This window comes from Macrobrachium nipponense, chromosome 34 (assembly GCF_015104395.2).
Source record: "Macrobrachium nipponense isolate FS-2020 chromosome 34, ASM1510439v2, whole genome shotgun sequence".
In the NCBI taxonomy this organism is placed as follows: Eukaryota; Metazoa; Arthropoda; class Malacostraca; order Decapoda; family Palaemonidae; genus Macrobrachium; species Macrobrachium nipponense.
This window is the reverse complement of record NC_061095.1, coordinates 6,076,997-6,104,507: the sequence shown is the minus strand read 5'-3', so window position 1 is coordinate 6,104,507 and position 27,511 is coordinate 6,076,997. Positions and strand designations below refer to the sequence as shown.

Below are 27,511 nucleotides of genomic sequence, written 5' to 3'. Positions count from 1 at the left end.
TCTCTCTTTTAGTTTTCTGTAAAAGAAAACTATTGAGATAGCTCTGTCTCTCTGTCCACATAATCCACCCCACAATTATCAAACATACCAAATTGCAGCCCTCTAACCTCGGTACTCTTTATTTCATTTAAGGCTAAAGTTAGCCATAATCATGCCTCTGGCACCGCAACAACACAAGCCACCACGGCCGGCTGTGAGTTTCATGGGCTGCGTCTTATACTTCATTATGTCGAGACCACTGAAAGATAAATTTAGTTTCGGTAGCCTTGATTATACACTTCAGAAAACTCGGTTGCGCCGAAGAAACTTCGACGCATTTTTTACTTGTTTCTGTAGCTAATCAGTGCAAGTGAAAGGTTTTGGGATTCTTCTATTTGTAGGTTGTAACTAATACTGCTCGTCAATATAAACTTTTATTTCATGAAAGACTTATTAACGTACAAAATAATGGAAGTATATCAACATCCAGGTATTAAAACACTATTAAACAAACTGAAAAGACCTATAACAAGGTCAACAAAAGAGGCTTTCTTACATAACTGAGACGGACAAATTTCTTTTTATTCAACGCGGTATCTATTTTTTCAGTCACACATTAAGTAACTATAACACTTTTTAGACACTGTTCATTTAAAATTCAGGATGAAATGAGGTTTTTAGATTTTCAGTTGGAACGTTTGTTTCTTGAGACAGTTTCCATGCTGATTTTTTTTAAAAAGTAGATCAGGATGATGAAATAGAGTTGAGTTTGAGGAAATTGATCAAGTAGTGTAAACCACCAATATTTTTAGATTTGAGTAAAAGGTCCCATCTACCCCTTTTTCGCTTACTCGGGGAGTAAGCCGACAAACTTTTGTTGTTGTTGTTGGGGGTGTAGGAAAGGTCTATGGCAAGCCTAAAAATGGTCTGAAAAATGTTTCACATTGAGTTAAAGATACAGGAATTTTAGGATAGGATAATAATGATTCGTTTATTAAAATGAAAATGTAAAAAAAATAAATGATGTGCATGTTAAACAGTAAAAAAAAAAATCTAATAAAATATAACTTATTTTACATTTCGTTGGTGAAACATTGTATTTGACTGCAGATTTCAGCACGTTTCAATTTACGTTCAAAGTTAGGAATATAATGTTTACAACTTATGCGTGAGTGGAAAATCTTGCACGCGTCCCGTGTAAGCTTGAGGTCGGATCACGCCTTGTTTTAAATTGGAAATGGGTGCTATGAATTATTTGTAGTACTTAACATACACTATTGTTCATAATTAGATACCGAGAATAGAGATATGTTTGTTAGACCTTTCTCTAGGAAGGATTGTCTGGAATTAAATTACGATCAAAACAACGAAAAATTCTAGTATTAGCTGCCTTTAGTACAAAAGCTGTGGCACTCTAACTTCATAGTTCTTCAGGATTTGCTCATTGAGAGATGTGACTCATGAAAAGGGGAAAGGTTGCTCTTATTTTGGTGTTGATGGGATCCGACAAAAGGATCCCATAATAAGGATAATGAGGCTCTGAGGAATAAACATCGACCTTTCAGTTTGAATGAGGTGACCGTTTCCCAGGATCTTGCGCGTGAAGTATACTATGCATTTGCTTTCATATACCACAATCGACGGCAAGGAAATTCAGTGAAATACAATACTGAATATCTGTTAACGAAGGTTAACTTTTAAAGTTAGTTTGCGAACTCGAGAAAGTAGTGCCATCGCTTTTGCACCGAAGTGTACATCTGTACAAACCTTAAGAAAGATTTCACTAAATATTAGTGACTGTAAATAATCATCATGCTCTTGAAGCGAGGCCTTAGCACCTCCAAGAGTAGTAACATTTGAAGTCGGTTATATTTTCCAGACCTTTGCTGGAGCAGAGCACAAAATGGTCCCAAGGTGGAAGCTTGAAGTGAAACAGAATTTCTGTTAATGTTACACTGTTAAATACAGTTGTTAAATGGAGTGGTCTTTCAATTCTTAGACTGTTCTTCCTGTTCCTATACTGTACAGTTCACAGGAGTATTTAACGACAATTTCTCTTTTCTTTTGTACGGTTGTTCAGTAATATTTATGATGAATTTTCACTTCTTTTGTATAGTACAGTTGTTCATTTGTAAGTTATTGACGTATTTTCTTTTTTAAATATATTACAGTAGATTACTCGATAAATATTTGAATGACCATTTTCTCTTTTCTTATTCACTTGAGAGATTTTGATGGTCCTTTTCTCATGTTTATACTGTACAGTTCATTTAAATTTCTAAAAGCATTTTAACTTTTTCAAATACACATTCAAAGAGATTGACAGTTTTTTTGGCTGGGTCGGCGATCTTGTTCAAAGGAAACAGCGCACAAGTGGTTCCTTTTTGAAGTCGAGACTAAAAGGGTCCGGAACTTTCAGAATCACCGTTTCTTAAGTCTGTGCGTTATTCATCCCCAATTTTTTCTCTCATTTACCCATTTCCTCTACTTCCTCCACAGTTTCGGTAAGTTTCTTGTTGCTGGTCTCTGGCAAAAGCAACGTGAAAGATGCAGCGATGATAGATAAGATTCCAAATAAAGTTGAGGGCAGGGCGTAGTGAATTTCTCCCTGAGAAAGAAAGGAAAACGAAAAGTGTAAGCTGTACATATTGTGGAATTATAATAGTAGATACCGATAGAAGATGTGTGGGAAATATTATCGGTTCACACAGCTTGAATTCTAAGGCAGTTTCTTTATCTCTTGTACAAGCAAGGCCTCAGATGCCTCTCTCTCTCTCTCTCTCTCTCTCTCTCTCTCTCTCTCTCTCTCTCTCTCTCTCTCTCTATATATATATATATATATATATATATATTATATATATATATATATATATATATATATATAAGACAAATTCAACGAAGGAAAGAGAAGCGATGGAGTTCTGCAAGGCCTTCCCACTACTTGTCCTGTACTTGGTAGTCTACTAAGTAAAGGACCAGCCTTTCCTTCGTGGAATTTGTCTTGATTTATATATTCATCGCGTTCCATATTTTCGTGATTTAATATAACATATATCGTCTCTTACCAAAAGTTCGACGACAAACGGCGTGATAATACATCCGACTCTGGCGAACATGGACGACGTCCCCACGGCAATGTTGCGAACGACGGTTGGCACGAGTTCCGACGTGTAGAGGAAGCACAGGGCGAACACGGCCGTCGTGAAGAACTTGCCCAAATTGACTAGGCAGAAGTTGACGTAGACGAGCTCTGTGGGGGGGTTACACGGGAAGAACGTGAGCAAGCCGGAGACGACTGTTTCAAATAACAATATTTGATTAATTTGTCACTATTGTTTTAGATGGTTTATATCTACGAGGAAGTCTGTTTCGTCTTCAGTGCTTCATCGTGGATGATTCTATATAGTTGATGTGGCACCAGATTGTGATAACTGAATTGGTCATTCAATGTGTATAAATCTTTGCTTCAGCTACTCAAATCCTTATGACAAGAGCCATGTGTGATTATTTCATAAGAAACTATACTCCGTTTTTTTCCATCTGTCCATCCGCCTGTGGTGTTTTTGTATGGTAACACTGCGTCCCGGGCTTTAGATAGTTACGCTATGTGTAAGTTTTAGGTAAATAAAAGGATATCGGGGTGTACATTGGCAACTGAAAAGTGTTTTAATAATTTAATGTATGCAAATTACACTGTTAATATTCGAAATAGGATATTGTTATAATCGTTGAATGTAACTATCTAAAGCCCAGGACGCAGTGTTACCATACAAAAACACCACAGGCGGATGGACAGATGAAAAAAAACAGAGTATAGGTATACTAAGTCTTAACTTACATCATCTATATCATAAAATATTCTGATTTACGGGTTTGTTTTTCCTTTATATCAGTTCTGATAAAAACATACGGAAGAGGCATTGTTACCCTTCAATATTGCGTTATAAATATACATACGTACCTTTCGGGACTGCTAGAATGAGCAAGCAGCATGTGGCTGTAGCTATGAAAAGTCCAATCATTGTTAAGCGACGCCCAATTCTGTAGGTTGGAGAGAATTCGAAGCTGAGTGAATAGTTCAGAAAATGATCAGTGGGAAGTTCATAAATATTTAGGCAAGTGCGTTGAACTGATTTGTAGTTAATTAAAAAATACTCCCCGTCGGTGGTAGTGCAGCATAAGGTGCACTGTAGGCATTGCTTAAGGTTCTTTGCAGCGTCCCTTCTCATTCCTTTTACTATACCTCCGTTCATACGCTCTTTCATCTTACCACCATCTCCTAACAATTGATTCATAGTGCAACTGCGAGGTTTTCCTCCTGTTACACCTTTCAAACTTTTTTTTTTTTCTTCTTCTGTCAGTTTCCGTTTCAAAACTGAATGACTGACTATAGGTCCCAGCGCTTTAGCCTTTGACTTAAATGATGTATTCTATTCTAATATGCAAATACAAGAACAAAGCATTTACGTTGTATTCTGTAGCATGTATTATATCCATAAGGTAGTCAGAATGCACAAGTAGGATTTAGGTTAATGTACAAAATACCAAGAGATACCTGTTCATGATGAAGATGGAAACGAAGACCGAAGGAATCTCGACAATTCCCGAAACGAAGATCATGAGGAAAAGATTAGCCCTGATGTTTCCACCCGAGAAGATGAGGCCGTAGTAGGCGCTGGCGGAGACGAACCACACGTAGAAGCCGATGACGCAACGGCGGCGCATGACGGGCGTCCTTATAAGGTCGATCTGTCGGCTGAACATTTTGATGACTCCTGAGCAGCAGCCTCTTGGCCTCTCATTGTCGTCGTCACCGACCTTTTGAAGAGTTCAGAAGAAATTTGATGTCGTTAGATGGCTGGTTTTATAATATATATATATATATATAATTATATATATATAATTATATATATATATCATATATATATATATAATAATATATATATATATATAATATATGTAATATATTATATATATAAATTCCTCTGTTAAAACAGAATACTTCTTAAGTACAAAAGGCCCATTAAAACACTGGTTTATAGCTAAGGACCATATTTCACTGCTTTATAAGGGTGGAAGCTAGTCCACCGAAATATGGTCCTTAGCTTTAAACCAGTGTTTTAATGGGGCGTTTTATTACACTCCTCTTAGCATTTTTTTTTTTTCTTCTTTTTTTTTTTTACTTTTTCTAATTGAATGTGGAAACAGACAATCATTATCTTATAAATCACAAAATAAGTTTTTTTTTTTTCTTCATACCTTGAGTTTGATGTTGATTGTAGTCATAAGCTTGACCATGTGGGAGTCTGGGGGCAGGTTACGTTTATTCGTCTTGGCAATTTTCTTCATAATAGTCAAGGCCTCTTCGGTACGTCCCTGAGATGCCAGCCAACGAGGGCTTTCAGGTAGAAGCCTGGAAGTGAGGATATCTTGTCATTACTTGTCAGAACAATTAAAAGAAGACAGAACATTAGATTGTACCATGCCCAGATTGTGAGGTCGAAGGTACTTACAATATCTGACTGAAAAAGATTTACATTAAACAGACTACAGTAAGTGCTGTTTTTTTTTATTTCTTTTTGTCTTTTAAAGGTATTTTAGAGGGCCATAGCTCCTTCAACACGTTGATTTATGAATTGTTAAAAAAAAGCGTCTGAAATACCCACCAGTAATAGGAGAAGAGGATTCCATTAAGTAAGCTAATAGCCAGTTGCAAATGTCGCCAATCTCTAATAAAGTAGGCGATGCCAGGAAGGATTGTTATGCCGCTGCCGAAGAAGAAAGCGTACATCATGCCCGTGAATGTTCTGACGCCTGGTTTCACCAGCTCCATCACTGCGATAGGAGAGGAATCACCAGTTAGTGACAACGCCTTTGGTGAAATCGTGAGAGATTTTGGAGTCCCCAGTGCATGTGATCTAATCACAGAGGGAAAGTTTGTATCTCCCATTACGTGAAGTGTAAAAGCCAGGCGGAGTTCCCTGTCAAAGCTATGCACGCTTTTAGTCTAGATCCGTAGGTACGATGATCATAATATTTTTAAATGGTGTTTTGCATTAGTTTACAGAGCATTCTCTTCCAAAGTGTAAGGCTAAGACAGGAAGGGTCGTTGCTAAAAAGAAATGGAGATTCATCTTATGATAATCTATTAAATAGTGTATTTATTTGTTATTTTAGAAATAATGCAGCTAGTGTTTCCCAACTAGGGCAGTTAAGGATGTTGACTGTCACGATTCCTGTAAACAAATATCAGAATACCAAATTTCAAAACGTCTTCACTGGAACCTAAACTTACCTAACACGAAGCATATGACCATGGGTCCTGCATTGAGGAAGGCCAAGAAGAACCTCAGGAGGAGGAAGAAGGGGAATGAATTGGCGAAGCTAGCCAGGGTGCCAACGATAATGGCCAGGGAAGTACTGATCATGGTCATCGTCCGGCGTCCGTATCTGCAAGGGCAAGAAATCGACGTCATGCATTTTGAATTTCGTTCCATTTCGATGCTCCTGAGTAAAGGTTTTCGTGTTTGATCGTTGGTAATTACTGACTTTTAAAGTTTTACGATAGTCTTTATTGATCAGGGGGCAGTAGTGCCGTCAGTGCGACTCACTGGGTGCACTGTAGGCATGACTAAAGGTTCTGTGCAATGTCCCTTCGGCCCCTAGCTGCAACCTCTTTCATTCCTTTTACTGTACCTCCGTTCATATCTTTCTTCCATCTTGCTGTCCATCCTCTCCTAACAATTATCTCATGGTGCAACTGCGAGGTTTCCCTCCTGTAACTTACACCTTTCAAACCTACCTACCTACCCAATTTCCTTTACAGCACTGAATGACCGCATAGGTCCCAGGGCTTGGCCTTAAGCCTAAACTCTATATTCCATTCCGTTTATTGATCGATGGTAATTATCGGTTTCGTTTGTAAGTTGATGTGTGGCAATTACTGATTTCATATGCAAGTTGATCAGTAAGAATTGCTGATTTCGGTTGTAAGTTGACCTGAGGTAATTACTGATAATTATAAGTCGGTCGACGGGAATTACTGATTTGAATTGTAAGTTGATCGCTGATAATCCTAGTTTTATTTTGTACAATAATCGATAGTCGTTGGATGACTTGTAATTCCTGATCATTTGTTCTTATAGATCGGTGTTCATAGCAGATTGTGATTCATATGCAAGTATAACCAATGACAAGCATTTTTAATTGATGGTGATTATTAATTTTGTAAACTGAGCGATAGCAATGACTGATTTGGATGCATTTTAAGATAGGGTAGTTACAGGTTTAATTTGTTAAATGGTAGTTATTTAATGCGTGAGATGGTTTTGCAGGGTTTGCCATCTCATTGTTAGTGTGTTGATATTTTATATAATATACACACATACATCCATAAATTTTTCACCATATGTGGTTCGAATCCCTCCAGAAGTAGTTTCGTTTATGCTCTCCGGATTTAAGGCTTGTAGTGTTATGTACGTATATCCAAAATATGCGCACGTTTATCAGTAAAAGGTCTCTTAATTAATATGTCAAGACGGAAGGAAGTGCTGCAGATCAGCGTATATCAATCTCTTCGTACTGAGGATGTATTTGTATTGAAATAGTTTCACATGTATTCACTCATGTAATCAGATTCTCCAAGTGTTGTGATATCTCTCGCTTTATTTTTCGTCCCATGTTTGATCGTTTATCGGTAAATTGCAAGAACATGTGTGTTTATATACCGTCTGAAAAACATGGCGTATTTCTATCGAAATTCCTGTATTACTGCCTGCTCTCAAAATTAGGAATGTAGCCTTTTTTTTGTGTGTATTCCTAGGTGTGGTGAAACTCTCTCTCTCCCTCCTCCTCCTTCTCTCCTCTCTTCTTCCTCTTCTCTCCTCTCATCTCGTCTCTCTCTCTCTCTCTCTCTCTCTCTCTCTCTCTCTCTCTCTCTCTCTCTCACTGTCAAGTACGTTTGCGCTCTTTTATCTCGTCAGAAGTACCCATATCGTCATTATATCTCGTTAATCTTCAGTGATGACATATATCTCAACGACCATAAAATTTTATCTCTTTTACCCTGAAAGTCATTGACACTATCTCTTCAAATTTCACTCACTCATTCAGAGCCTGATAACCTGGCCTAGTGACCTTCGGTTTGGTCTTTCCCTCTTTAGATTGATCACACTGAAGTCTTTATGTCATTTAGCGATAAGGTGTAAGCGAGTAAGTTGTTCGACTCCTCGGGCAGGTGAAAGTCCTTTATTTGCTTGTCTGATAGACAGGCGAAAGTATATACTTTTCTCTGCTTGGCCGATAGGTGAAAAGTTTTTTATTTGCTTGCTTGCAGGGGGTTAAGTCCTTTACTTTACCTTAATGGCTAGGAGTGAAAGTCTTTTTTTTTACTTGATCTTCTGGAATAAAAGTCTTTACGTAATATACTGATCTTCGGGGGTAAAAGTCCTTTATTTATATACGTGGCAACAGGTGAAGTCTAACATTTACATTTTATCTTTTGGATAAATGAAAAAGTTTTGTTTACCTTTTGTTTGGACGAAAAAGTTTGTTTATCTGTTGGGTTGGCGAAGTTTGTCTTTTGTTTTATATATGGGGTAGATGAAATATATTTTTTGTTTACCCATTGGGTGGGTGAAAAGACTTTTCACACATCCAACAGGTAAACAAAAGACTTTTCACCCACCAAATAGGTAATTAAATGACTTTGTTTACCTGTTGGATGGGTGAAAAGTCTTTTGTTTACTTATTGGGTGGGTTAAAGCTCTTCTGCTCACTTATTGGGCGGGTGGAAAGTCATTTGTTTACTTATTGGGTGGGTGAAAATTCTTGTTTACTTATTAGGTGGATTAAAAGAAAAAAAAAGTCCTGCTTACCTGTCCGACAGCTGACCCATGGTCAAGGATCCTATGAGTAATCCGCTCATGTAACTTGCTTGGACAGCTGCTTTCAGCCAGAGCCTTCCGCAGACAAGTGAAAACTGTAAATAAAGCATTTCATGATTTAAAAAATCTTCAATTTGCTTGAATTTTTGCTAATGTAGGATATATTCTAGCTGAAATGTAGACTTCAACAGACGTGATCTATATCTGCTCATTACTAGATAGTGAACAGTTTTATGAATGTCATTTTAAAGTAAAGCTAAATTGTTGTTTGTGTATTATTTTGGAAATTCGTAGTTTTACTAATTATACTATTGAATTAAAATAAACTTTGCAGTTTATGTTTTAGTTATGTGCAGTTGTTGGGGGTGATTAGGTTATTATATTCTTTTAAACTAATGGTAACCTTACCTCGAATTCTTATTGATTTAGGGGGGTTATTAGTCGTGTGAATTACTCATTTAAACTAAGGCATTTCTGCGCAATGTTCTCATTATTGGTTTAAAAAATTTTTTTTTATTGTGCTCAAGAAATTATAGTGCCTTTTGTCATCCTGGAAAGGCTTTAGATTCTGCAGTCGAAGTCTCTCTCTCTCTCTCTCTCTCCTCTCTCTCTCTCTCTCTCTCTCTCTCTCTCTCTCTCTCTCTCTCTCTCTCTCTCTCTCTCTCTCTCTCTCTCTCAAGTTCAGTCTTACTTCGTAGATCTAATCTTAATTTCAGCTTTCGGAAGCGGTATATATATATATATATATATATATATATATATATATATATATATATATATATATATATATATATATTAATAAAAGGAGCCTATAAAAACACCAAAATATAAAGAGGGAAATGCTATATTTCAGACACTGCTGTCTCCCTCCACCTGAAGAGGGAGACAGCAATCTCTGAAGTGTAGCATCTCTATATATTTTGGTGTTTTTATGGGCTCCTTTTATTAGATGGAATTCTGTTATAACAGAACATTTTTACCAGTCACACACACATATATCTATAACGTATCGAATAAGGATGCTTTCTAGTAAGATTACTTTTAATGCTTTCTCGAATCAAAACGATTTCACTACTTACGTCAGACACTAGCGTGCTGGGGAACTCCGAATCATCAAACACCCAAGACGAACATCGCCGCGTATCCTGGGGTCTGACCTCCAGCTTGTTCTGTTTGAACTCGGCCAATGTGCGGTTGTAATCTTTGATGTCGTAATACTCACATCTGGAGTAGCCATCGTCCGGTGACCTGTGTGGACAGACCGGGTGAGAAACCGATTAGTATCAGGCTTATAACAGGTTAAAACCGGTATTATTGGGGTTGGGACGGTTCTTTCTTGATTTTATTGATTCAGAGATAAGTCTTATCATTTCGTTGGTTCTGCCAGATTCGAGAGGGACGTTGCTTGAAAAAAGCATTTTTATCTTTATATTAGATACTACTTTTGGTGTAAAACTGTTTTTAAAAAAAACTGAATTAATTCATCATTTCACCATAGTAATATTTACCATAACAGCAATAACGAATTCTTTCTCGTCGTAATGATTCTCATTTTGATTAAACGTATATCTTCTAAATATGGACTGTGTTCAGCTTTGCAAACCTATTTGTAAGTCAGGCGGATACTTCATGGCCAGAAAATCAGCCTGAAAGAAGTAGTAAAGAGATGGGCAGGGCCGTAAAATAGTCCGGAAGAGTTGAGTAAGTAACTTAAACTTATTTCGATATTATTGATGTTTAATGTGTACAGTTTTCTTTAACGACCACTGCAGCATTTGGGTTACTCATTTTGACCAAAAATCAGGTGATGGGAAGAGCGACAACGCGTTCCGATAGGCCAGATGTTGCTGTATCGCACAGAAAATGGCTAGAGGAACGCAACCTGTTCCCTCCCGTTTTCGTTTTTTATATAAAGCCTTTTGATATATGGAAATTCAACTACTTTTCAATCAGTTATAAACTTATAAACGACTTACAGACGTCTTGATTATTATTATTATTATTATTATTATATATATATATATATAATTTTTGTCTATCACAGTCCTCCAATTCGACTGGGTGGTATTTATAGTGTGAGGTTCCGGGTTGCGTCCTTAGGAGTCCATCACTTTTCTTACTATGTGCTCCATTTCTAGGATCACACTTTTGTATTATTATTATTATTATTATTATTATTATTATTATTATTATTATTATTATTATTCAAGAGATGAACCCTATTCATACGGAAGAAGCCCGCAGAAGTCATTGACTTGATGTTTAGGGTTCCGACAAAGAATATGGTGTTCATTAGGAAGAAGTAAAAGGAAGTAAAGTGAAATACAGAAAGCAGAGATACCACTCATAAAAGAAAGCAGTCTTGAAGTTTAGTTCCATTGAAAATTAAGGGCTTCATTTGCTGACATATTGGTAGTAATACGACGCAAATTACTAGGCTATTTTCTCATTATTGCTGTTGGTGGTGGTCGAGAGAAGGATGAAATTTTAGAATGGGACGATCAAACGCAAATACCGACCACTGATATCATCGAAAGTATTAGTTTTAAGCTCACACAGTTCCTATTTTAGGTTGTATTTAACAACAGTTTGATTAAAAGTATGAATGAGACAGAAACCGCCTCCACTAACCAAGGTATGGTGAAGTTGCGTAGTAACGATGGATCCTCATCAGTTTCCTCTGGTAAACCGGGAACTTGGCACCAGTGGTCAGGTGTTGCTCCCAAGAAGGCTGTTGGAATACGAGAAATTTCAAGTGAGTGTCAAAATTTGATACAGAGCACCTGAATTTAATATATATATATTTTTTAGTTTGCTTGCTTTTAGTGAGAGAAGAATAGCACCGGTTAAGTTTATTACCTCATCAGGGACATCCCCCATTTTATTATTTGGTAATGGAAAGGGAAAGATGATTAGCTCAAGCCCGTATGGGTGAAGATGTACTTGGCTGAAGCCAGACCGCTCTTACGTGACAAGTTGGGAGACAAAACACTGTTGATGGTATCAAGAATACCCATTAACTAAAATTGAGAAAAGCAAATACTGTACATGCATAAAAACGCTTTTGTATGACACTAGTTATTTTCCTTCTTTTTTTCCCTCTCGTTTTTTTTTTTTTTATCTTTTTGACCAGATGACAATCAGCAGCAGCACCTACCTGCCGACACAGCGTGCATTCCACAGAATATCTGTGAAGCGTAGGCGATGAAGAACACCCATTTTTGGTAACGATCCCAGGAACCGGCATGTTCCAGTGCCTCGTCGAAACCTCCTTGTGCTTCCTGATAAAGATACGGAGGAATGTGGTTTACTTTTATTATTAACACTGTGAGGATTTTTTCCCCATTAATTTATTATCGAATTTTTCATGAGTCGCCTTCCACTTGGCAATATAGTGAAGAACAAAAACTAAAACCTTTGGGCTTTGAGCAGGAAAATTATTATCGTTATTTTAGTGTTAAATAATTAATTGTTTATATTTTCAGTATTCGGGGTAGGCAGTGATTGTGCAGACCTCGTTTTGTAAGCTTCAATGATTTGGCACATAATTTAAAAAAAACAATTTAGGACCTTTATTAAAATCAGTTATGACAATGAAGAACGCGTTGTTTAAAAAAAAGAAAGCTATCACTGACAAAATTGTGGTCTGTTTAACCAGTAAATAGATAGAATCTGTAGTTGGATACCGGGTGTGCTAACAGAACATAAGCCAAATCTTTAGCAGAAATATGAAGAGAAGGGATATGTGAGGAAAGATGTAGACAAATGGTTCCAATTTCTGTCAACAGTGGCATGCCATTACTTTTGAACAGACGTTTCGTGGGTGGTTAGTGTTGGTGGTTTTGATGTTTTGCAAGGTCTTGTCTTCATTGCAGGTGGTTAAATAAGATTAGCCTTTCTCACCGTCCTTCGGTGTGGCGGTTCGTGTTGAGATGACATCTTGGGGGTAATAACCTACGTGGTTTGTGACTATTTTCTTTGTCCAAACCTCTCTTCTTTGTTTCGGTTTTTCTTTCTCATGCAATTACATTATGATAAACGATATTAATCTTATGGTTTCTCTCTCTCTCTCTCTCTCTCTCTCTCTCTCTCTCTCTCTCTCTCTCTCTCTCTCTCTCTCTCTCTCTCTCTTTTCCCGTCCTAAGTAATGGGACTATATCCACAAAATAAACGATTTGAAACTGCGATGGGCCTGAGTCAGCACAACACTTTAAGACTACGGGCATACTTTTCTTTATGTAAAACCCCTTGGCACATCATTGGCATCGGTTTCCTATCTTTATTTGTTTTGGCAATGCTGTGCGTTCTTGTTCTGCTACGCTGCTGTAGGCAGTGATAGGCTATATATCAGATAAAGCGTAGATTGGCATTAAGCAGATATTGTAATAACTCTCATTATTTAAGGTCTAGCTACAACCTCTTTCATTCCGTTTACTGTGCCTTCTTTATTCATGTTCTCTTTCTTCCATCTTGCTATCCACCCTTTCCAAATGCTTATTTCATATTGCAACTGGGAGCATTTCCTGCTGTTACACCATTCAAACCTTTCCACTCTCAATTTTCCTTTCAGTGCCGAATGACCTAATAGGTCCCAGCGCTTGGCCTTTGGCCAAAATTCAGCATTCTATTTCTATTATATTCTGTTCCTTCTGAGTGTTTGTATGATTTATATCATAAAAGATTTCCTGCATAGCCAAGTGGATCAGCTTGTGATGTAAGCAGGTAAATGAATTTTTAACCGCCTTAACAGGACTATAAGTTGACTGGCTGAGGTTGAAAATGAACTATACTTTGCCTGTGTTTAAAGGAAAAGATGATTGCATTTCCTGTGGAAATACGAAGACAACTATTCATTTTAAGTTTGCTCTTGTGCCGGATTTCCATTAAGCTCATTATTTATATTTCCATTTTCTTTCATTGTCACTATAAGGCTGAATTTTGACTCTATGGAATATGTGATTTTGGCTTTATGCCAAAATCAAATATTCCATTAAAGTTTGCTGTTGTATCAGATTTTTTTCCCCAACACAATTTTCCTAGGCAGCTGCGATTATTTGAAGACATTATTCGATTAGGTGTTGTTAGTCTGGGTTCTTTATTGATTGAAGACATCCATTACCTTGTTTTGAAATTTGAAATAGGAAAGTGTTTGAAGGATCTTTTGAATTGTATGACCAATTACTGACGAGTGGGTAGATCCTGGAGAGTATACGTACATGCTCTGGACATAGAAGGTCCGCATGAATAGGTTAAGATCGCGCTTAGTAGAAACACGTAGACACCGCTGTGCGGAGTAGCAGTGGGTTACAACGAGTTTCGAGAGCTACTGGATGACATTGAGAGTAGGAATGATGGAATGCCCCTTTTTAGAAACCTACATTTGATGTTCATTATCGTTTTAACGTTATCCGCACCTGTTTCATTTCAGAACACAGACAGCTGCGGTATGTTCAGCCAGTGACCTCTTTATACTGAGCAACTTCGTAACTGACCAAAGTTGTTGGCGCCCCAAATTGAATAAACGTAATAGCGTTCAACTTCATCAGTCGAATGCAAATTCTCATTTATTTTGATTGAATATAAATTTTTCTCTAGCAATTGAAAAGCTTCTTTTATAGTATTTTCCTTGACATACCTATTCCAGTAGCTTTCGATTATCCTGTTATTAAATTGACTTTGGTCCCTTCATTACTCGGATTTTTTTTTTTGTCAAGATCATTTGTAAAAAATTTAGCTTTTACTAGCGTAAATAGTTATTCTTTTCTCGTCGTTTTGTTAGTTGGATATATTTTGGAACATTGTTCAGACTGTGAACATAAAAATTCCATCACCTACTGAACTGCCATAGCCGTCACCTCGTGAGAGATAACACAATTGAGGGAGATTGGTGATTATGGGATGGAGAGGGCATGGAAGGTAGATAATTAACACTAGACATTATCAAGGTTTGATAGATAAGTGGAGAAATGAAATTGAAAGCTCGTGGTTATGAGATGGTTCTAATTATAGAAAGCTGATAATAAGGTAATGAGCGAAGTCTGATAATTGCCACACAAAAGAACCGTAGAAATATAATTCAGTGAATTATAAAATGTAAGAAGAAACTTATTTTGAAAACGCACAAGGGTCTGCCAGAGAGGGAATCATCCCTGTACATGAAACTGAACAAAGTGAACAAAGTGAAGTGAAGGTAATTTAAGTTTGGCACAGTGACGATTCGCGGGAGGTCCGTTAGTGATTGCTGTTGTAGGTGAAACTTTAAAAATAGGCTCTCGACCATTTCCTCTTTTTATGCCCAGTCTTTCTCCTGTCTTGAACTAACTCGGGAAAATCTGCCGTGTGGCATTGTTTCATTTCGTAAAATTATCTTTACTCCCTATGCATTACGTCAAAAAAGTCATGTTTCTTATCAATGCTTTACTCTGCTTTTCGTGTATGGAATCTTATCTGTTTGCTCGTGCGTTTGTATTAATTTCGCTCTGTTCTCTGTTTTCTAATTTTTTCCACATATGTTTTCTAATCGTTGAAAGTTTCCTGAGTAAGTTATTCGTGTAAAGGGTTGTTCCATGTAAACTGTAAGTTGTTCTGAATTGAATGACATAAAAATTCATTCTTTAACATCTGTGCGCCAAAAGTTACTTGATTCTGTTTTATATGTTTGTTCAGAGTTTCATCTATAGTTAATGACGATCTTTTGAATTATTACTACAAATCGTCACCCATTGTTGCTGGTTGTCAGGGGAAGAGACAATAGAATTTGATAGAGCGACGTTATAGTATGAACAATAAAAATGAAATGTGCTTCTAACCTGGTTTCCATGTTTTTCGTCTAAGGGCAGTTGTAGTTTATAATCTTCATGTGAATATAGCGGATCATCCTGAAGGCGCTCGGCCTCTTTCATCTTATCTATCAGTTTTCCATTGTGGCAGTTCTTCTCGTCCTCCATTTTGTCTTCCATGGCAAACCGCTAGAATATCTTCCTTCAAAAATGGCTGCTTTTATCCTGGTGATCTGTAATAATAAAAAAACGAACGCTTAAAATATTAGCCATGTTATTAAATGAAATTTAATTTTTGTGTGACTCGGTTTTCTCTTTATTTATTTTTCCTTACGGCTCGTGAGCGGATGTTTGGATGATTCATTCTAGTTTTACTGTGAATGCGGAACTTCACGAAGCTAACGTGACAAGGTTGAATAATTTGCCAATTCGACGTCTAAAATTGGGACACAATGAATATAGCATTATATATATATTATATATATATATATATATCTATATATATATATATATATATATATATAAGCTTTTGTTTTAGAATACAGATATATATATTTAGGATTTTGTTTTAGAATACAGGAAGTTCGGTTCTGTCAAGCTGGCGACATAAGAACCCGGTTATTAATTAATCGTGTGGATTGTGCTTAGCAAGAGTAATTGAACGAGAAAATAACTGTAATTCTCTATTTAGCCATAGTAGTAGTAGTAGTATATTACTGTTACGCATGAAATGGGGAAAGGTGCCCAAAGTTAGTTTACGTTTGCACTTTTTGACTGAGGTTAGGAGTTTGCTTATAAGCGCCTTCACCGACAGTACCAATAACTGGTTGTGAGAATAGTGAATTAATTTTACTAATGTTTTTATTTGAGAAAATCAATTGCAAAATCATTGTTATCCACAGACGTCTTGAGAGGAAATTCTGATATTTTCTTGACTCGTGGTCATAGAATAAGAAAGATTAAAGTTGTATGCTTGTTATGCACGTGAAAATTAACACGTATACATAAAAGAAATGTATACATGATGTAGATATAGTGATGACCAACTTTGTGTGCATCAAATACGTATTGTCAAGTAATTACTTCGAAGTGTGGGGAAGCTGTAGGCATTACACAAGGTTCTTTGCGGCGTGCCTTCGGCCACTAGCTTCGTTCCTTTTACTGTACCTCCTTTTATATTCTCTTTCTTCATCTTACTTTCCACCCTTTCCTAATACTTGATTCATAGTGCAACTGCGAGGTTTTCCTCCTGTTACACCTTTCAAACCTTTTACTGTCAATTTCCATTTCATAGGGCCCAGTGATTGGCTTTCGGCCTAAATTCTATATTCAACTCAACTCATTGTGCCGTTTGTGTTTTCCTTTACGATTAATAAATGATGGATGTGTATTTGGCGTCTGTTAATATGGTCTATAAACTCTTGAACTGCCACTACTATTTGTAACTGTGTTGTAATAACAAAGTCTTGTAATGACCTATGATGCTTACTGATCTCTGTCCATATCTTATCTTGATTTTTGTCCGGGCAGAATTTTCCACACTTGAGCACTCCAAATCTAACGTTCGTGATCGAGGTGGCTTCTTATCAAATTGTTTTTTATGCACCAGAACTATTAAGTTATTGAGATGAAAGAGATTTCTTGTATTTACTACTTTTATCATAATTATGTGTGGTCCCTGATAAAGGAACAACTACATCACATATCACACGGTCAAGTATCCAGTTACTTTATGACCCGCCTCGTGTGTGCGTGTCGTGTGTATCTCGTTTTACTGTATGCTAATCTTTGCCCCTCAAAGATTCGGTAATCCGAATCCTCAAGATATGTCCGTTTATCTAGTCATAGTTTGACTGTTTTTCCTGGTATCATTGTTGGTGCATTACACAGCTTTTTACCTTACACTCTGTGGTAGGGATGTAAGAATACTACCACCGTAGGTCCTGCGTGTCGTAAAAGGCTACTAAAAGGACAGCCTTGCAGTCTTACTTTTTTTTAAGTAAAAGGCTAGTCCCACCGCCAATAACTGTGGTTGATGCCAGCAAGGGCATGCGATCGTGAAAACCCCATTTGCCAAATAATAAACCATGCCTGATTTACGTTGTAAGGAAAGGCGCATCGGGCAACCGACCCCTTAGTGTAGGGATAACGGTGGGAAAGAAGAAGACAGCTTTTTACCTTAAATCTCTCTCTCTCTCTCTCTCTCTCTCTCTCTCTCTCTCTCTCTCTCTCATCGGTGGGAAGAAGCACCGTTTTTAGCATGATTTTTTGTATACGCATATTTCTGAGGTTTTAATTATATTTTTTGACCTGTGAGAACGAGCTTATGATAACAAAAGCATAACTATAGTAATGTGCGCATTTGCTTGTAGGCTACTTGAATAGTTGAACGGAAAGATACACTTGTGAACAGTGGAACTTAGTTTTTTGTGTGCGTGTGTGAGAAATTTTGTCCATTTTGAAAAAGAAAACAGAAAATGAATGCATGATAGTATGAAGGCTATTTATAATTACGGTAGTCATCATTGTAAGATTGAAATGTATAGATACTTTTGTAGACTTTAGAAATTGTGTGTGCTGTATAGATATTTGCGTAGTAAACTAAGTGAATTCTGCTGCAGAATGTCACCTAAAGCATGTTTCATGTAGTTCAAACCTGCTAGTTTGAGTGGATGCCAAGAACTCGACGGATTGTGGTCTAGGTAAATCTTCACTGTGGTTCCAATTGGGTGGGTTTTTTCAGGCTCAGATCATTTTAGTGATTTGCTTACCAATTTTTGCCATGATACCCCTAGTTTGGTTACCAAACTGTAGGGGTATCAGGGTAAAATTTTAGTTCATGAACGTTATTTGAACAGAAACCGTGTTATGTTATATTAGGTAATTTGATTTATTTTTCTTCATTTGCTTCTAAAATACAGTAAGTTTTATTTTTAATTGGATACTTACGAAGAATGAGAATCAGTGACAGGAAATCAGCTACTAAAATATCCTGACATAAAAATGCTACGAAAATGCTCTGAAGACTTGTTGAGTTTTTGACACGAGATCCAATACTAAAATGCCCCAAGATTCAAATGATAACGAGGTCATCGGTAATAAAAAAATATCCTCATATTTAAATGTATGAAGTCTACTGTCTTCATGAGAACACGAGTTGGGAGAGTTTTACGACTGGCTGGATTATAACAAAATTACATATTGATCAAGGTCTGGATATATGTTTTGCTCTCTGGATCTTGATACTCCTGCTGACGAAATTTTGCTGTTACCTTATTTTCGCGGACAGTAACCGGATGGAGTTGTTTTCTTGCTTCGTGTAAATGCCACAGGTGGTGTTAAAAGTTAAGTATATCTTAGTTTAACCAGACCACTGAGGTGACTGACAGCTCTCCTAGGGCTGGCCCGAAGGAGTATAGATATTATAACGTGATTAGGAACCAACTGGTTTCCCAGGAACGGGACCTACAGCTTATTGTGGGATCTGAACCACATTATATCGATAAATGAATTTCTAATCAACAGAAACAAATTCCTCTGATTCCAATTGGTGTTGATTTGACGAGTTCACCGTCAGGTGAAATTTCCAGTTAAGTCACTTAACTTGATATATCACGGCTTCATCATGACGAATTTTGAAAATTATTAGTATTAATAATTATTACAGTAGATGAAACCTATTCACATGAAACAAGCACACAGGGGCCACTGACTTGAAATTCAAGCTTCCAAAGAATGTTGGCTTCAACCTCCGGCCGCATACGCCACACTGCAGCAGTAACTGATCATGATACAGAGCCAGTGATTTTTCATAGCTGGGGGGGGGCGAACCTGTGACATCATCAGAGTAGCAGTCCTCGACGCTCACCACTATACAAGTGGTTTTTTCAAGTACTACATCGCATTGAACCATCGAACACACGAAAGAACTCCGTAGGGGGGTAGTGCCGTCAGTGGACCTCGTGCGGTGTACTGTAGGCCTTACTTAAGGTTCTTTGCAGCGTGCCTTCGGCCCTTAGCTGCAACCACTTTCGTTCCTTTTACTGTACCTCCTTTCATATTCTCATTCTTCATCTTACTTTCCACCCTCTCCTTACACTTGATTCAAAGCGCAAACTGCGAGGTTTTCTTCCTGTTACACCTTTTCAAACCTTCTATTGTCAATTTTCATTTCAGCGCAGAATGACCACATAGGTTCCAGTGCTTGGCCTTTGGCCTAAATTCTATATTCAACTCAACACACGAAAGATAGCGAGGAGCGTGTCTGTGCTTCCCATTGCGCGCCAGCTTGCGAGAGCGCTCATGCAGGAACGCACCTGCGCGCTTTCGTGAAAGGGCATAATTGAACCTTTGAGCTTTAACAGGGGCTCATGACAGGGAATTGACGGAGCCACTCATCACTTCCTGGCTCGGCCTGTTGTGCTGACACTAGCTTTGCATGCGGTGTGATTTAGCACCCGTAAGGATGCTGCTTCCTCTCCGGTATTCATGTTTGTTTTTCTGGATTAATCACACATACACACACACACATATGAATCATATCACATTGTTGGGTTCGATGGTTCGCGCCCGTGAGCCGACAAATTTCTTATCGACCAAAAAATTCCCCTTCGGTTAGCATATATGAAAATATATTAATTCCGAGGCAGAGCGAATTAGATATGAAAGGACATTTGTAGCTTGATGTGTATATATATATATATATATATATATATATATATATATATATATATATATATATATATATATATATTACGCGCCAACTTATGCTTGTGTCTCACGAAGGATGCGGCGAGGGAGGGTGTGTGTGATTGTTTATGTACATATTCCGTGTGTATATACTAGAAATTATATATATATACACACGCACACAAACACTTAGTGTACTTGCATGTATGTATAAGAAAGTTATTTATGGTAATGAAGTGTCCTGTAAGGCGTTATATTTCAAGAGTTCGATTTTTCTTCAAGAATTTGAATGCGGTTAGATCCATACACATTTTAAGCATAGCATTATAACGCAGAGTGGTGACGTTAGAAGGATCCCATATTTGTCGGAAAAATGTAACAATGCAGGCCATTTTAATAGAGTATACCCGTTTTAACTATGAGTGATTGTCGAAGCGTTTGCAGGGCAGATCTACGATACATTGCAGGGGAGAACTGAACCCAATATAGAGACAAATGCACTTTTAGTTTAAGAGAGGTAGAACTTTAACCTTTTAACACTCGTTTTGAGATGACGTTGGCAAAAGTTTCAAATTGAAAATTAAAAAAGATTAGACAAGTTTATGGGATTTAAAAATGCCCAAACTAAAAACCCCGAATGGTTTTGGTGCCCAAATGCTTTGCCTATACGGCCAAGTTTCATGCTCCAAATTAGTCCTTGAGCACGGTGATACGTATTAAAGCTCCCGTGCCATTACCGTAGAATTCAGTCTGGTGTGAAGGAAGATAAAACAAATTTAATGGGTAGGAAAAAATGCGCGCATTAAGTCAGTCTACAATATGCGTTTTGGTCCCTTAGAAATATCTGTACGGTTTACCTTCCGCTGAAGATACGCAGGTCTCTTTTGGACCAAGGTAGTCACTGAGAAAGACTAATGGAAGCGAGAAGGGTGGATATCTGGAGGTATTAGAGGAGAAATCAAAGAAATATATACTCGAGAATAATAAAAAATAAAATAATTTATTCAAGAAAATTATAATCTGCAAACAACGTATGTAAGGGTCCTGACTGATGTACCGATAGGATGACCTCCATGAACCACCAAAGTGGCAGTGATGATGATATTCCATAAGGAATGTATTATTATATAACCCTCTGTGTACTTCGTGCTATTGAATCTGCATCTCTTCATTATGGCGTTTACGATGATTCGATTTGACCTTGAAATCCACCAGTCCTTTATATATAGATATATATATCCTATATATTATATATATATATATAATATATATAGATATATATATATATCTATATATATATATATATATATGTGTGTGTGTGTGTGTGTGTGTGTGTGTGTGTGTAGATTAATGTCCTTGAATGCTGGTTCTTAATGCATCCTCTCTTATATTGATTAGTAGTCATAGTGATAAACCCATACATAATGATCACACTGCATGTATATAATAATTTTCCTTTCTGAATTACAATAAATGCTTTTCCATTCATTGACGATGATTTAGAATGTTTCTTATGAGGAATTTTAGCATAGAGTTGGAAAAATTGAGACTTGGCGCTCATGGTTTCAGATGCAACAGAGCACATGATGGTCAAATAATCTATTTTTTAATTATTATTATTATTATTATTATTATTATTATTATTATTATTATTATTTGGTATTGATGGAAATTCGTCTGGAAGAGTGACAACATTTAAAAAAGAACTAAATATATGACACTCTTGGTTATTATTATTAATTATTATTATTATTATTATTATTATTATTATTATTTGGTATTGATGGAAATTCGTCTGGAAGAGTGACAACATTTAAAAAAGAACTAAATATATGACACTGATTATGTGTATGTTAGGAGAGAGAGAGAGAGAGAGAGAGAGAGAGAGAGAATCACCATGTAGTCAGGAAATAAATCCTGTTTTCTAAGTAGCTTAAAACATCAAGTGTGCCCTGCTTCCAAAGGATACAGTTTCTGTTCTGCGAGCGTTCAAGTTACAAAACGTGTCATCAGATATTATTGTAAACTCGTTTACGTCTGTTAATCGTCGCACCCCACACGACCACTATACTCTGTTTTTTTCCATCTGTCCATCCGCCTGTGGTGTTTTTGTATGGTAACACTGCGTCCCGGGCTTTAGATAGTTACATTCAGCTTACATTCAACGATTATAATAATATCCTATTTCGAATATTAACGGTGTAATTCGCATACAGTAAATTATTAAAACACTTTTCAGTTACAAATGTCACCCAGATATCCTTTTATTTACCTAAAACTTACACATAGCGTAACTATCTAAAGCAGGGCACGCAGTGTTACCATACAAAAACACCACAGGCGGATGGACAGGTGACGTTGTTCATTCATTTGTCCGTTTATTTGGAAAGACATTTTGTAAAGCCGGTTTTAGTGATCTCATGAAGCTGTGGTGATATTATAGTTTTCTCAGCCTCTGTTTATCAAGTTATTTTGAAAAGTGTCTGGGTGTGTATTTTTTTTATGGCGAAATATTTACCATATTTCAGGCGTTATACTATTTTTATAGCATTTCTTAAAATCTGTTAAAGTGAGGCAAGATCTTTGTGGTTTGATATGGTATTTGAACCTACCCTTTGCGGCTGTAAATGTGTTAGATGTGATTTTAAACGTTGCTTAGTCGAGCGAAACCTTACAAAGATGTAGTAATATAGTTTTAGCAGTAAAATTGTGATTACCTTCTCTGTCTCGTTGGCAACTGAAAGTCTGGTACATTCAAGTTGTAGCCAGTCCCGAATGGCATAACATTTTCAAGCTTGATGATAAAGAAAAGCATTAATATTCGGAAGATTTAACTTGGTTAGGAATCGTAGAATCCATATTAGAATCGATTCTGGGAATGACTTGATTTCAACACGTGTAAAATATTTTTTTCTAACTTAACGGAATTGGTATGAGAAAAGCATGAAGAGATTCTCTGAAAGTCCGTACAGTTCATAAAGTGTCGTTTGATGTCTAAATAGTAACACTATTTTTTTTTCAATCGAATGTGTTTCATTGCACAGTTTTAAGTTGTTATTCCATTGCTTGTCTTATTTATGCTCTTATTATGTACCAATTTCGTTGTTTTGTACTAAAATTTATCACCACGTTATTTTGGCAATGGCCAACCTTGTTACAATTTTAGAAACTTCTCCCATCTCGTTATTTTAGAAAAATCATCTTGTATTTAAAAGAAAAGTCCATATCGCGATTTGAAATATTCTCCCATCTCGTTATTTTAGAAAAAGCATCTTGTATTTAAAAAAAATTCATTTCGCTATTTATATAAAATATTCTCCCATCTCGTTATTTTAGAAAAATCATCTTGTATTTAAAAAAAAAGTCCATATCGCTATTTAAAATATTCTCCCATCTCGTTATTTTAGAAAAATCATCTTTTATTTAAGAAAGATTCGTTTCGCTATATATTTAAAATATTCCTCCATCTCGTTATTTTAGAAAAAATGATCTTGTATTTAAAAAAACAGTCCTCCTTGATATTTAAGATATTCTCCTCACTCGTTATTTTAGAAGCAATATCCCATCTCGTTATTTTACGAAAAAAATTACCATCAACTCAACAAGGCAATTGCTTCACTATTTCACAAAAGTCTCCAGTCTATAAATCGCTTGGGTGGGGCGAATAATGCATTCCCTTGTTGACAGACTTCTGGTTGTTATGATAGAAATGTGGCCTTAGAAGAGCCTACTCAAGGGAAAGTTTTCTAAAGTAAAGCCTTGAATTTAAAACCGACATTTAAAAGCACATTTGACGGTAGATATTCTCACTGGAAACCCATTTTTTTTTTTCATAAAACCGAAAAGATGTGACAATTATTGTCCTGCTGTGAAAGTCAACAGTCACTTAACTGGCTTAATCTGAATCCAAATATCTATTTACAGGACAATCGCCATGGTGATCAGACAGGATTGAGAGCCAACGAGGAAACTGCAATAAATGACAGGTGTCTCTGGCAAAACCCTTGCGATCTTGTTACTTGACAGAATCTATAAAAGTCATGTCTTAGATACGAGTATTTTCCATATCGTCATTTTATAAGCACAATATCTCGTCGCTATCATAGAAGTGTCCCACGTGGTTATTTTCTAAACATAATCTTCCAGTTGGTTGTTTTAGCAACAGATCGTTTGACGGAGCGTCACTTCATGTTTATAAATCTTCGTAATGAAGCGGGTCAAGAGATGTCCTTGGACATTGTATCAGTTTCTTGTTAGTCTTTGTTTGACGTTCGTCAAGTGTTTGTTGGTTTGTTTATTCATGATCGTTATCGTTATATTCTTACCTTCTCTTCGTTCTTATTTACCCGATTTTCACAAAAGAGCCGTCTTATTTTGCGGCAGCTTGGTCAGGAAGGTACTATTGTTGGTTTAGACTGATATAAATGATAATAATGGAAGAATGAAGTTCATAACTGGTTTGCTGTTGAAGTACATAAAAATGCATAAAAAGATATTTTGAGAGTCTGTTTAACTTTCACAATCAATTACATTATAAGATTAATAATAATGAAAATCGAGCGGACTTTAAAAATCTCAATTAATTATTTTATTTTGACTCTTCCTTTCATTTCCCATGAAATTCAGAGAAGTAAGATTACTAATAAATGACACGAGGACAGGTATTTTGTCTTGAATTGAAGAATGTGAAAGCGGCGGTTAGTTTTTTCGCTTCTAAAGGGTGAGGGCGTCTATTTGTGGGCGGCATTTGTTGAGGTTTAGCTTGTGGGCGCTGCCAAGAAGATGGTCACTTTGAGTTTTAGCCGTGTGAACGATTCTTGCTCGTTTTTACCTTCTGACCAAAATGAATTTCAGATAAATGGATTTGCTGTTTGGTTGTTCAAGGAGATATTCACCAGTAAGTGAATTATAGCACTTACGATATCTTCGGCAGAGCGATTCTATAGTTTCAGCTTTTTACGGTGAATCTGGGATTTACAGAAATCCTGGTGAAGATCATCTTTCTGGCTAATTTTAGATTAATGTCAGGGGAAAAATGATAACAATTGTTTAATGACTCATAAACTCAGCTGATTCCTTCTTTCTTGGAATCGGTTGGAAATTGCAGTTTTGGACATTATACGAAAATATCCCTAATTTGATCGTCATCTTTGATATATTTATTAATTACAGTACTGCGTCCCACAAACGTCAGAATATCCCACAGAAAATATTACTAGCTATGAATTTAGTTCTGTGCCCCATGGATATCAGAGGCATTTGCTGATTAATTTTCGGTTTTGGAGTAATAACCGAAAATTCTTTTAGTTCCAGTTGATTTCCCATTTAACGCGTTCAAGCGTTCGTGAATATTCACAAACGCAGCACTGTTGTGTGTGTGTGTGTGTGTGTGTGTACACGTGCGCACTATTTAAATCCACTCGTATGTTGAACCAGTGGGTTCTTGACTGCCATGAGACAACAAATTCACCTCAAGTGTCTTCGTAAACTTTGTAAAACTTTCTGACCTGGCAACAAACATTAACTAGGGCAAGAAAAGAAAAACTTGGATCAGAAATGCAAAGAACAAATATAAGCAATTGAAATTCTCTTATGGATGTAATGACGAGTAAGCAACAAGTTGATTCATACGTAGAAATGTAACGAAGTCAATTTATCAGCTAGGTATCCTCCCACACATGAAAGAAATAGGAAGCAATGGAATTGTTTTAAGGGACGGAACTGGGACAATTGAAGGAAATTACCGCAACGTGAACTTGGAGACGTCTGAACGCACAGTGCCAGCCACGCTCTTGGTACGAAAACGGCGCTGCCACCTCCGTCCCCAAACGTCGGGTACTTACTAGTGGCACTACGGCAGTTTACTCGCTCCAACCACTCTCATTCAACTCCGGTGACCAACTGGTTCTCTCCGGCATTCTCTCCCCCTCTTTCTCCACATCCCGCCCAAATAACACCCCCCCTGCCTCCTCCAACACCTTTTTTTTTTTTTTTTTTTTTTTTTTTTTTTTTTTTTTTTTTTTTTTTTTCCCCAACGAGTCTGGTTGGATCTTCGGCATAGTCATGGTTGCTAGTCCCCCTTACCTAGTTCGTCCCGGACCAGTTCTGACCAGTTTTAGCCGCAAATATACCTGCCCTTAAGTATGCATAGCATTTACTTCAGCGCGGAGATAGATATCGGCGATGCTTGCTTTTTTTCGGTGTACCCACTGCCTTTTCATTATATATATACTTCTTTCCGCGCGGCGACGACATTGGTCAGGACAAGGCACTACGTAATTGGGAGCAGCCAAAATCATTGAAAGAATATATAGTCTTAAATATAGTTTTATCGATATGACCTTTGTCATGTCAGAGAGCGACGTTGGCTTTATAACTCTTCCGTAATTGTGCTTTCAATTCCTAGGTAATATTCACGTATGATAGATGATCATGAAGTGTCATTTGTTTACGGTGCTTAACTGAAACCAAAACTATATACTATTTTACTTATAAATGTATCTCCTTAGGGGGTAGTGCCGTCAGTACTGTAGGCGTTACCTAAGGTTATTTGCAGCGTCCCTTCTGCCCCCTAGCTGCAACCCATTTCAGTCCTTTAATTGTACCTGCGTTCATATTCTCTTTCTTCCATCTTACTTTCTACCATCTCACTGCAACTGCGAAGTTTTCCTCCTGTTACACCTTTCAAACCCTTTTCTCTAAATTCCCGTTTCAGCGCTGAATGACCTTTGGCATAAGTTCTATGTTTGTTTTATTTACTTAAAAAGTATGTATATATATAAATATGTGTTTGTGTGTAAATATATACATACACATACCTATTGGAGAGTAATTGTTTGTGTCACTTATTTGAGGGTTAGTTGTAGAATCATAAGTCATAAATATGGCTAAGAATTGAAATTTAACGCATAGTCTGAAAGTTTTTTTTTTTTTGTCAGTATTAGAAGATAACTTTTAAGAGAATCGGATTTATATAATGTGATTAAGCCCATACTCGATCCCTCGCTTTTGAAAACTTAGTTATTAAGTTCGGTCTCCGCAATATAATCAAGCACTGCAGTTTAGTTATATCTGTCTTTCTCTTCAAAGTTTGAGACGTGACTGTATTATGCAGGAGATGACAGCTATCAATTTATAAAAGAATTTTATTCAGTGCTTCATTAGTAATAATCAATGCAT

At 36.8% G+C, this 27,511-nt stretch overlaps 2 protein-coding genes across 7 annotated transcripts in view; one reads left to right on the top strand and one right to left on the bottom strand.

Moving 5' to 3' along the window:
- The window catches only part of LOC135207868 (uncharacterized), a 413,859-nt gene that overhangs the window by 16,047 nt on the left and 370,301 nt on the right, over window positions 1-27,511 (top strand). The window lies entirely within an intron of this gene.
- Window positions 401-26,260, bottom strand: LOC135207867 (organic cation transporter protein-like). 2 transcript variants are annotated; one of them, XM_064239747.1, is made up of 13 exons: window positions 26,176-26,260; window positions 15,674-15,876; window positions 12,022-12,145; window positions 11,496-11,595; window positions 9,944-10,112; window positions 8,856-8,959; window positions 6,275-6,429; window positions 5,646-5,814; window positions 5,239-5,392; window positions 4,535-4,797; window positions 3,941-4,020; window positions 3,045-3,229; window positions 401-2,587 (listed from the first exon to the last, which is right to left on the bottom strand). In XM_064239747.1, exons 2-13 carry the CDS (start codon window positions 15,821-15,823, stop codon window positions 2,447-2,449), a joined length of 1,794 nt encoding a protein of 597 aa, XP_064095817.1. In that variant the 5' UTR covers window positions 15,824-15,876; window positions 26,176-26,260; the 3' UTR covers window positions 401-2,446. The 2 variants fall into 2 exon arrangements, with proteins under 2 accessions (XP_064095817.1, XP_064095816.1); XM_064239746.1 differs by having other exon boundaries at window positions 26,077-26,243.

Bases quoted from the DNA above. Each gene is read 5' to 3' on its own strand.
- LOC135207867 (XM_064239747.1), bottom strand. From the start codon at position 15,823: ATGGAAGACAAAATGGAGGACGAGAAGAACTGCCACAATGGAAAACTG. The intron at 6,430-8,855 runs GTAAGCAGGACT...TTGCCCTTGCAG, and splicing joins ATGGGTCAGCTGTCGGACAG to ATACGGACGCCGGACGATGA. The intron at 5,815-6,274 runs GTAAGTTTAGGT...CTCCTATCGCAG, and splicing joins GGTCATATGCTTCGTGTTAG to TGATGGAGCTGGTGAAACCA.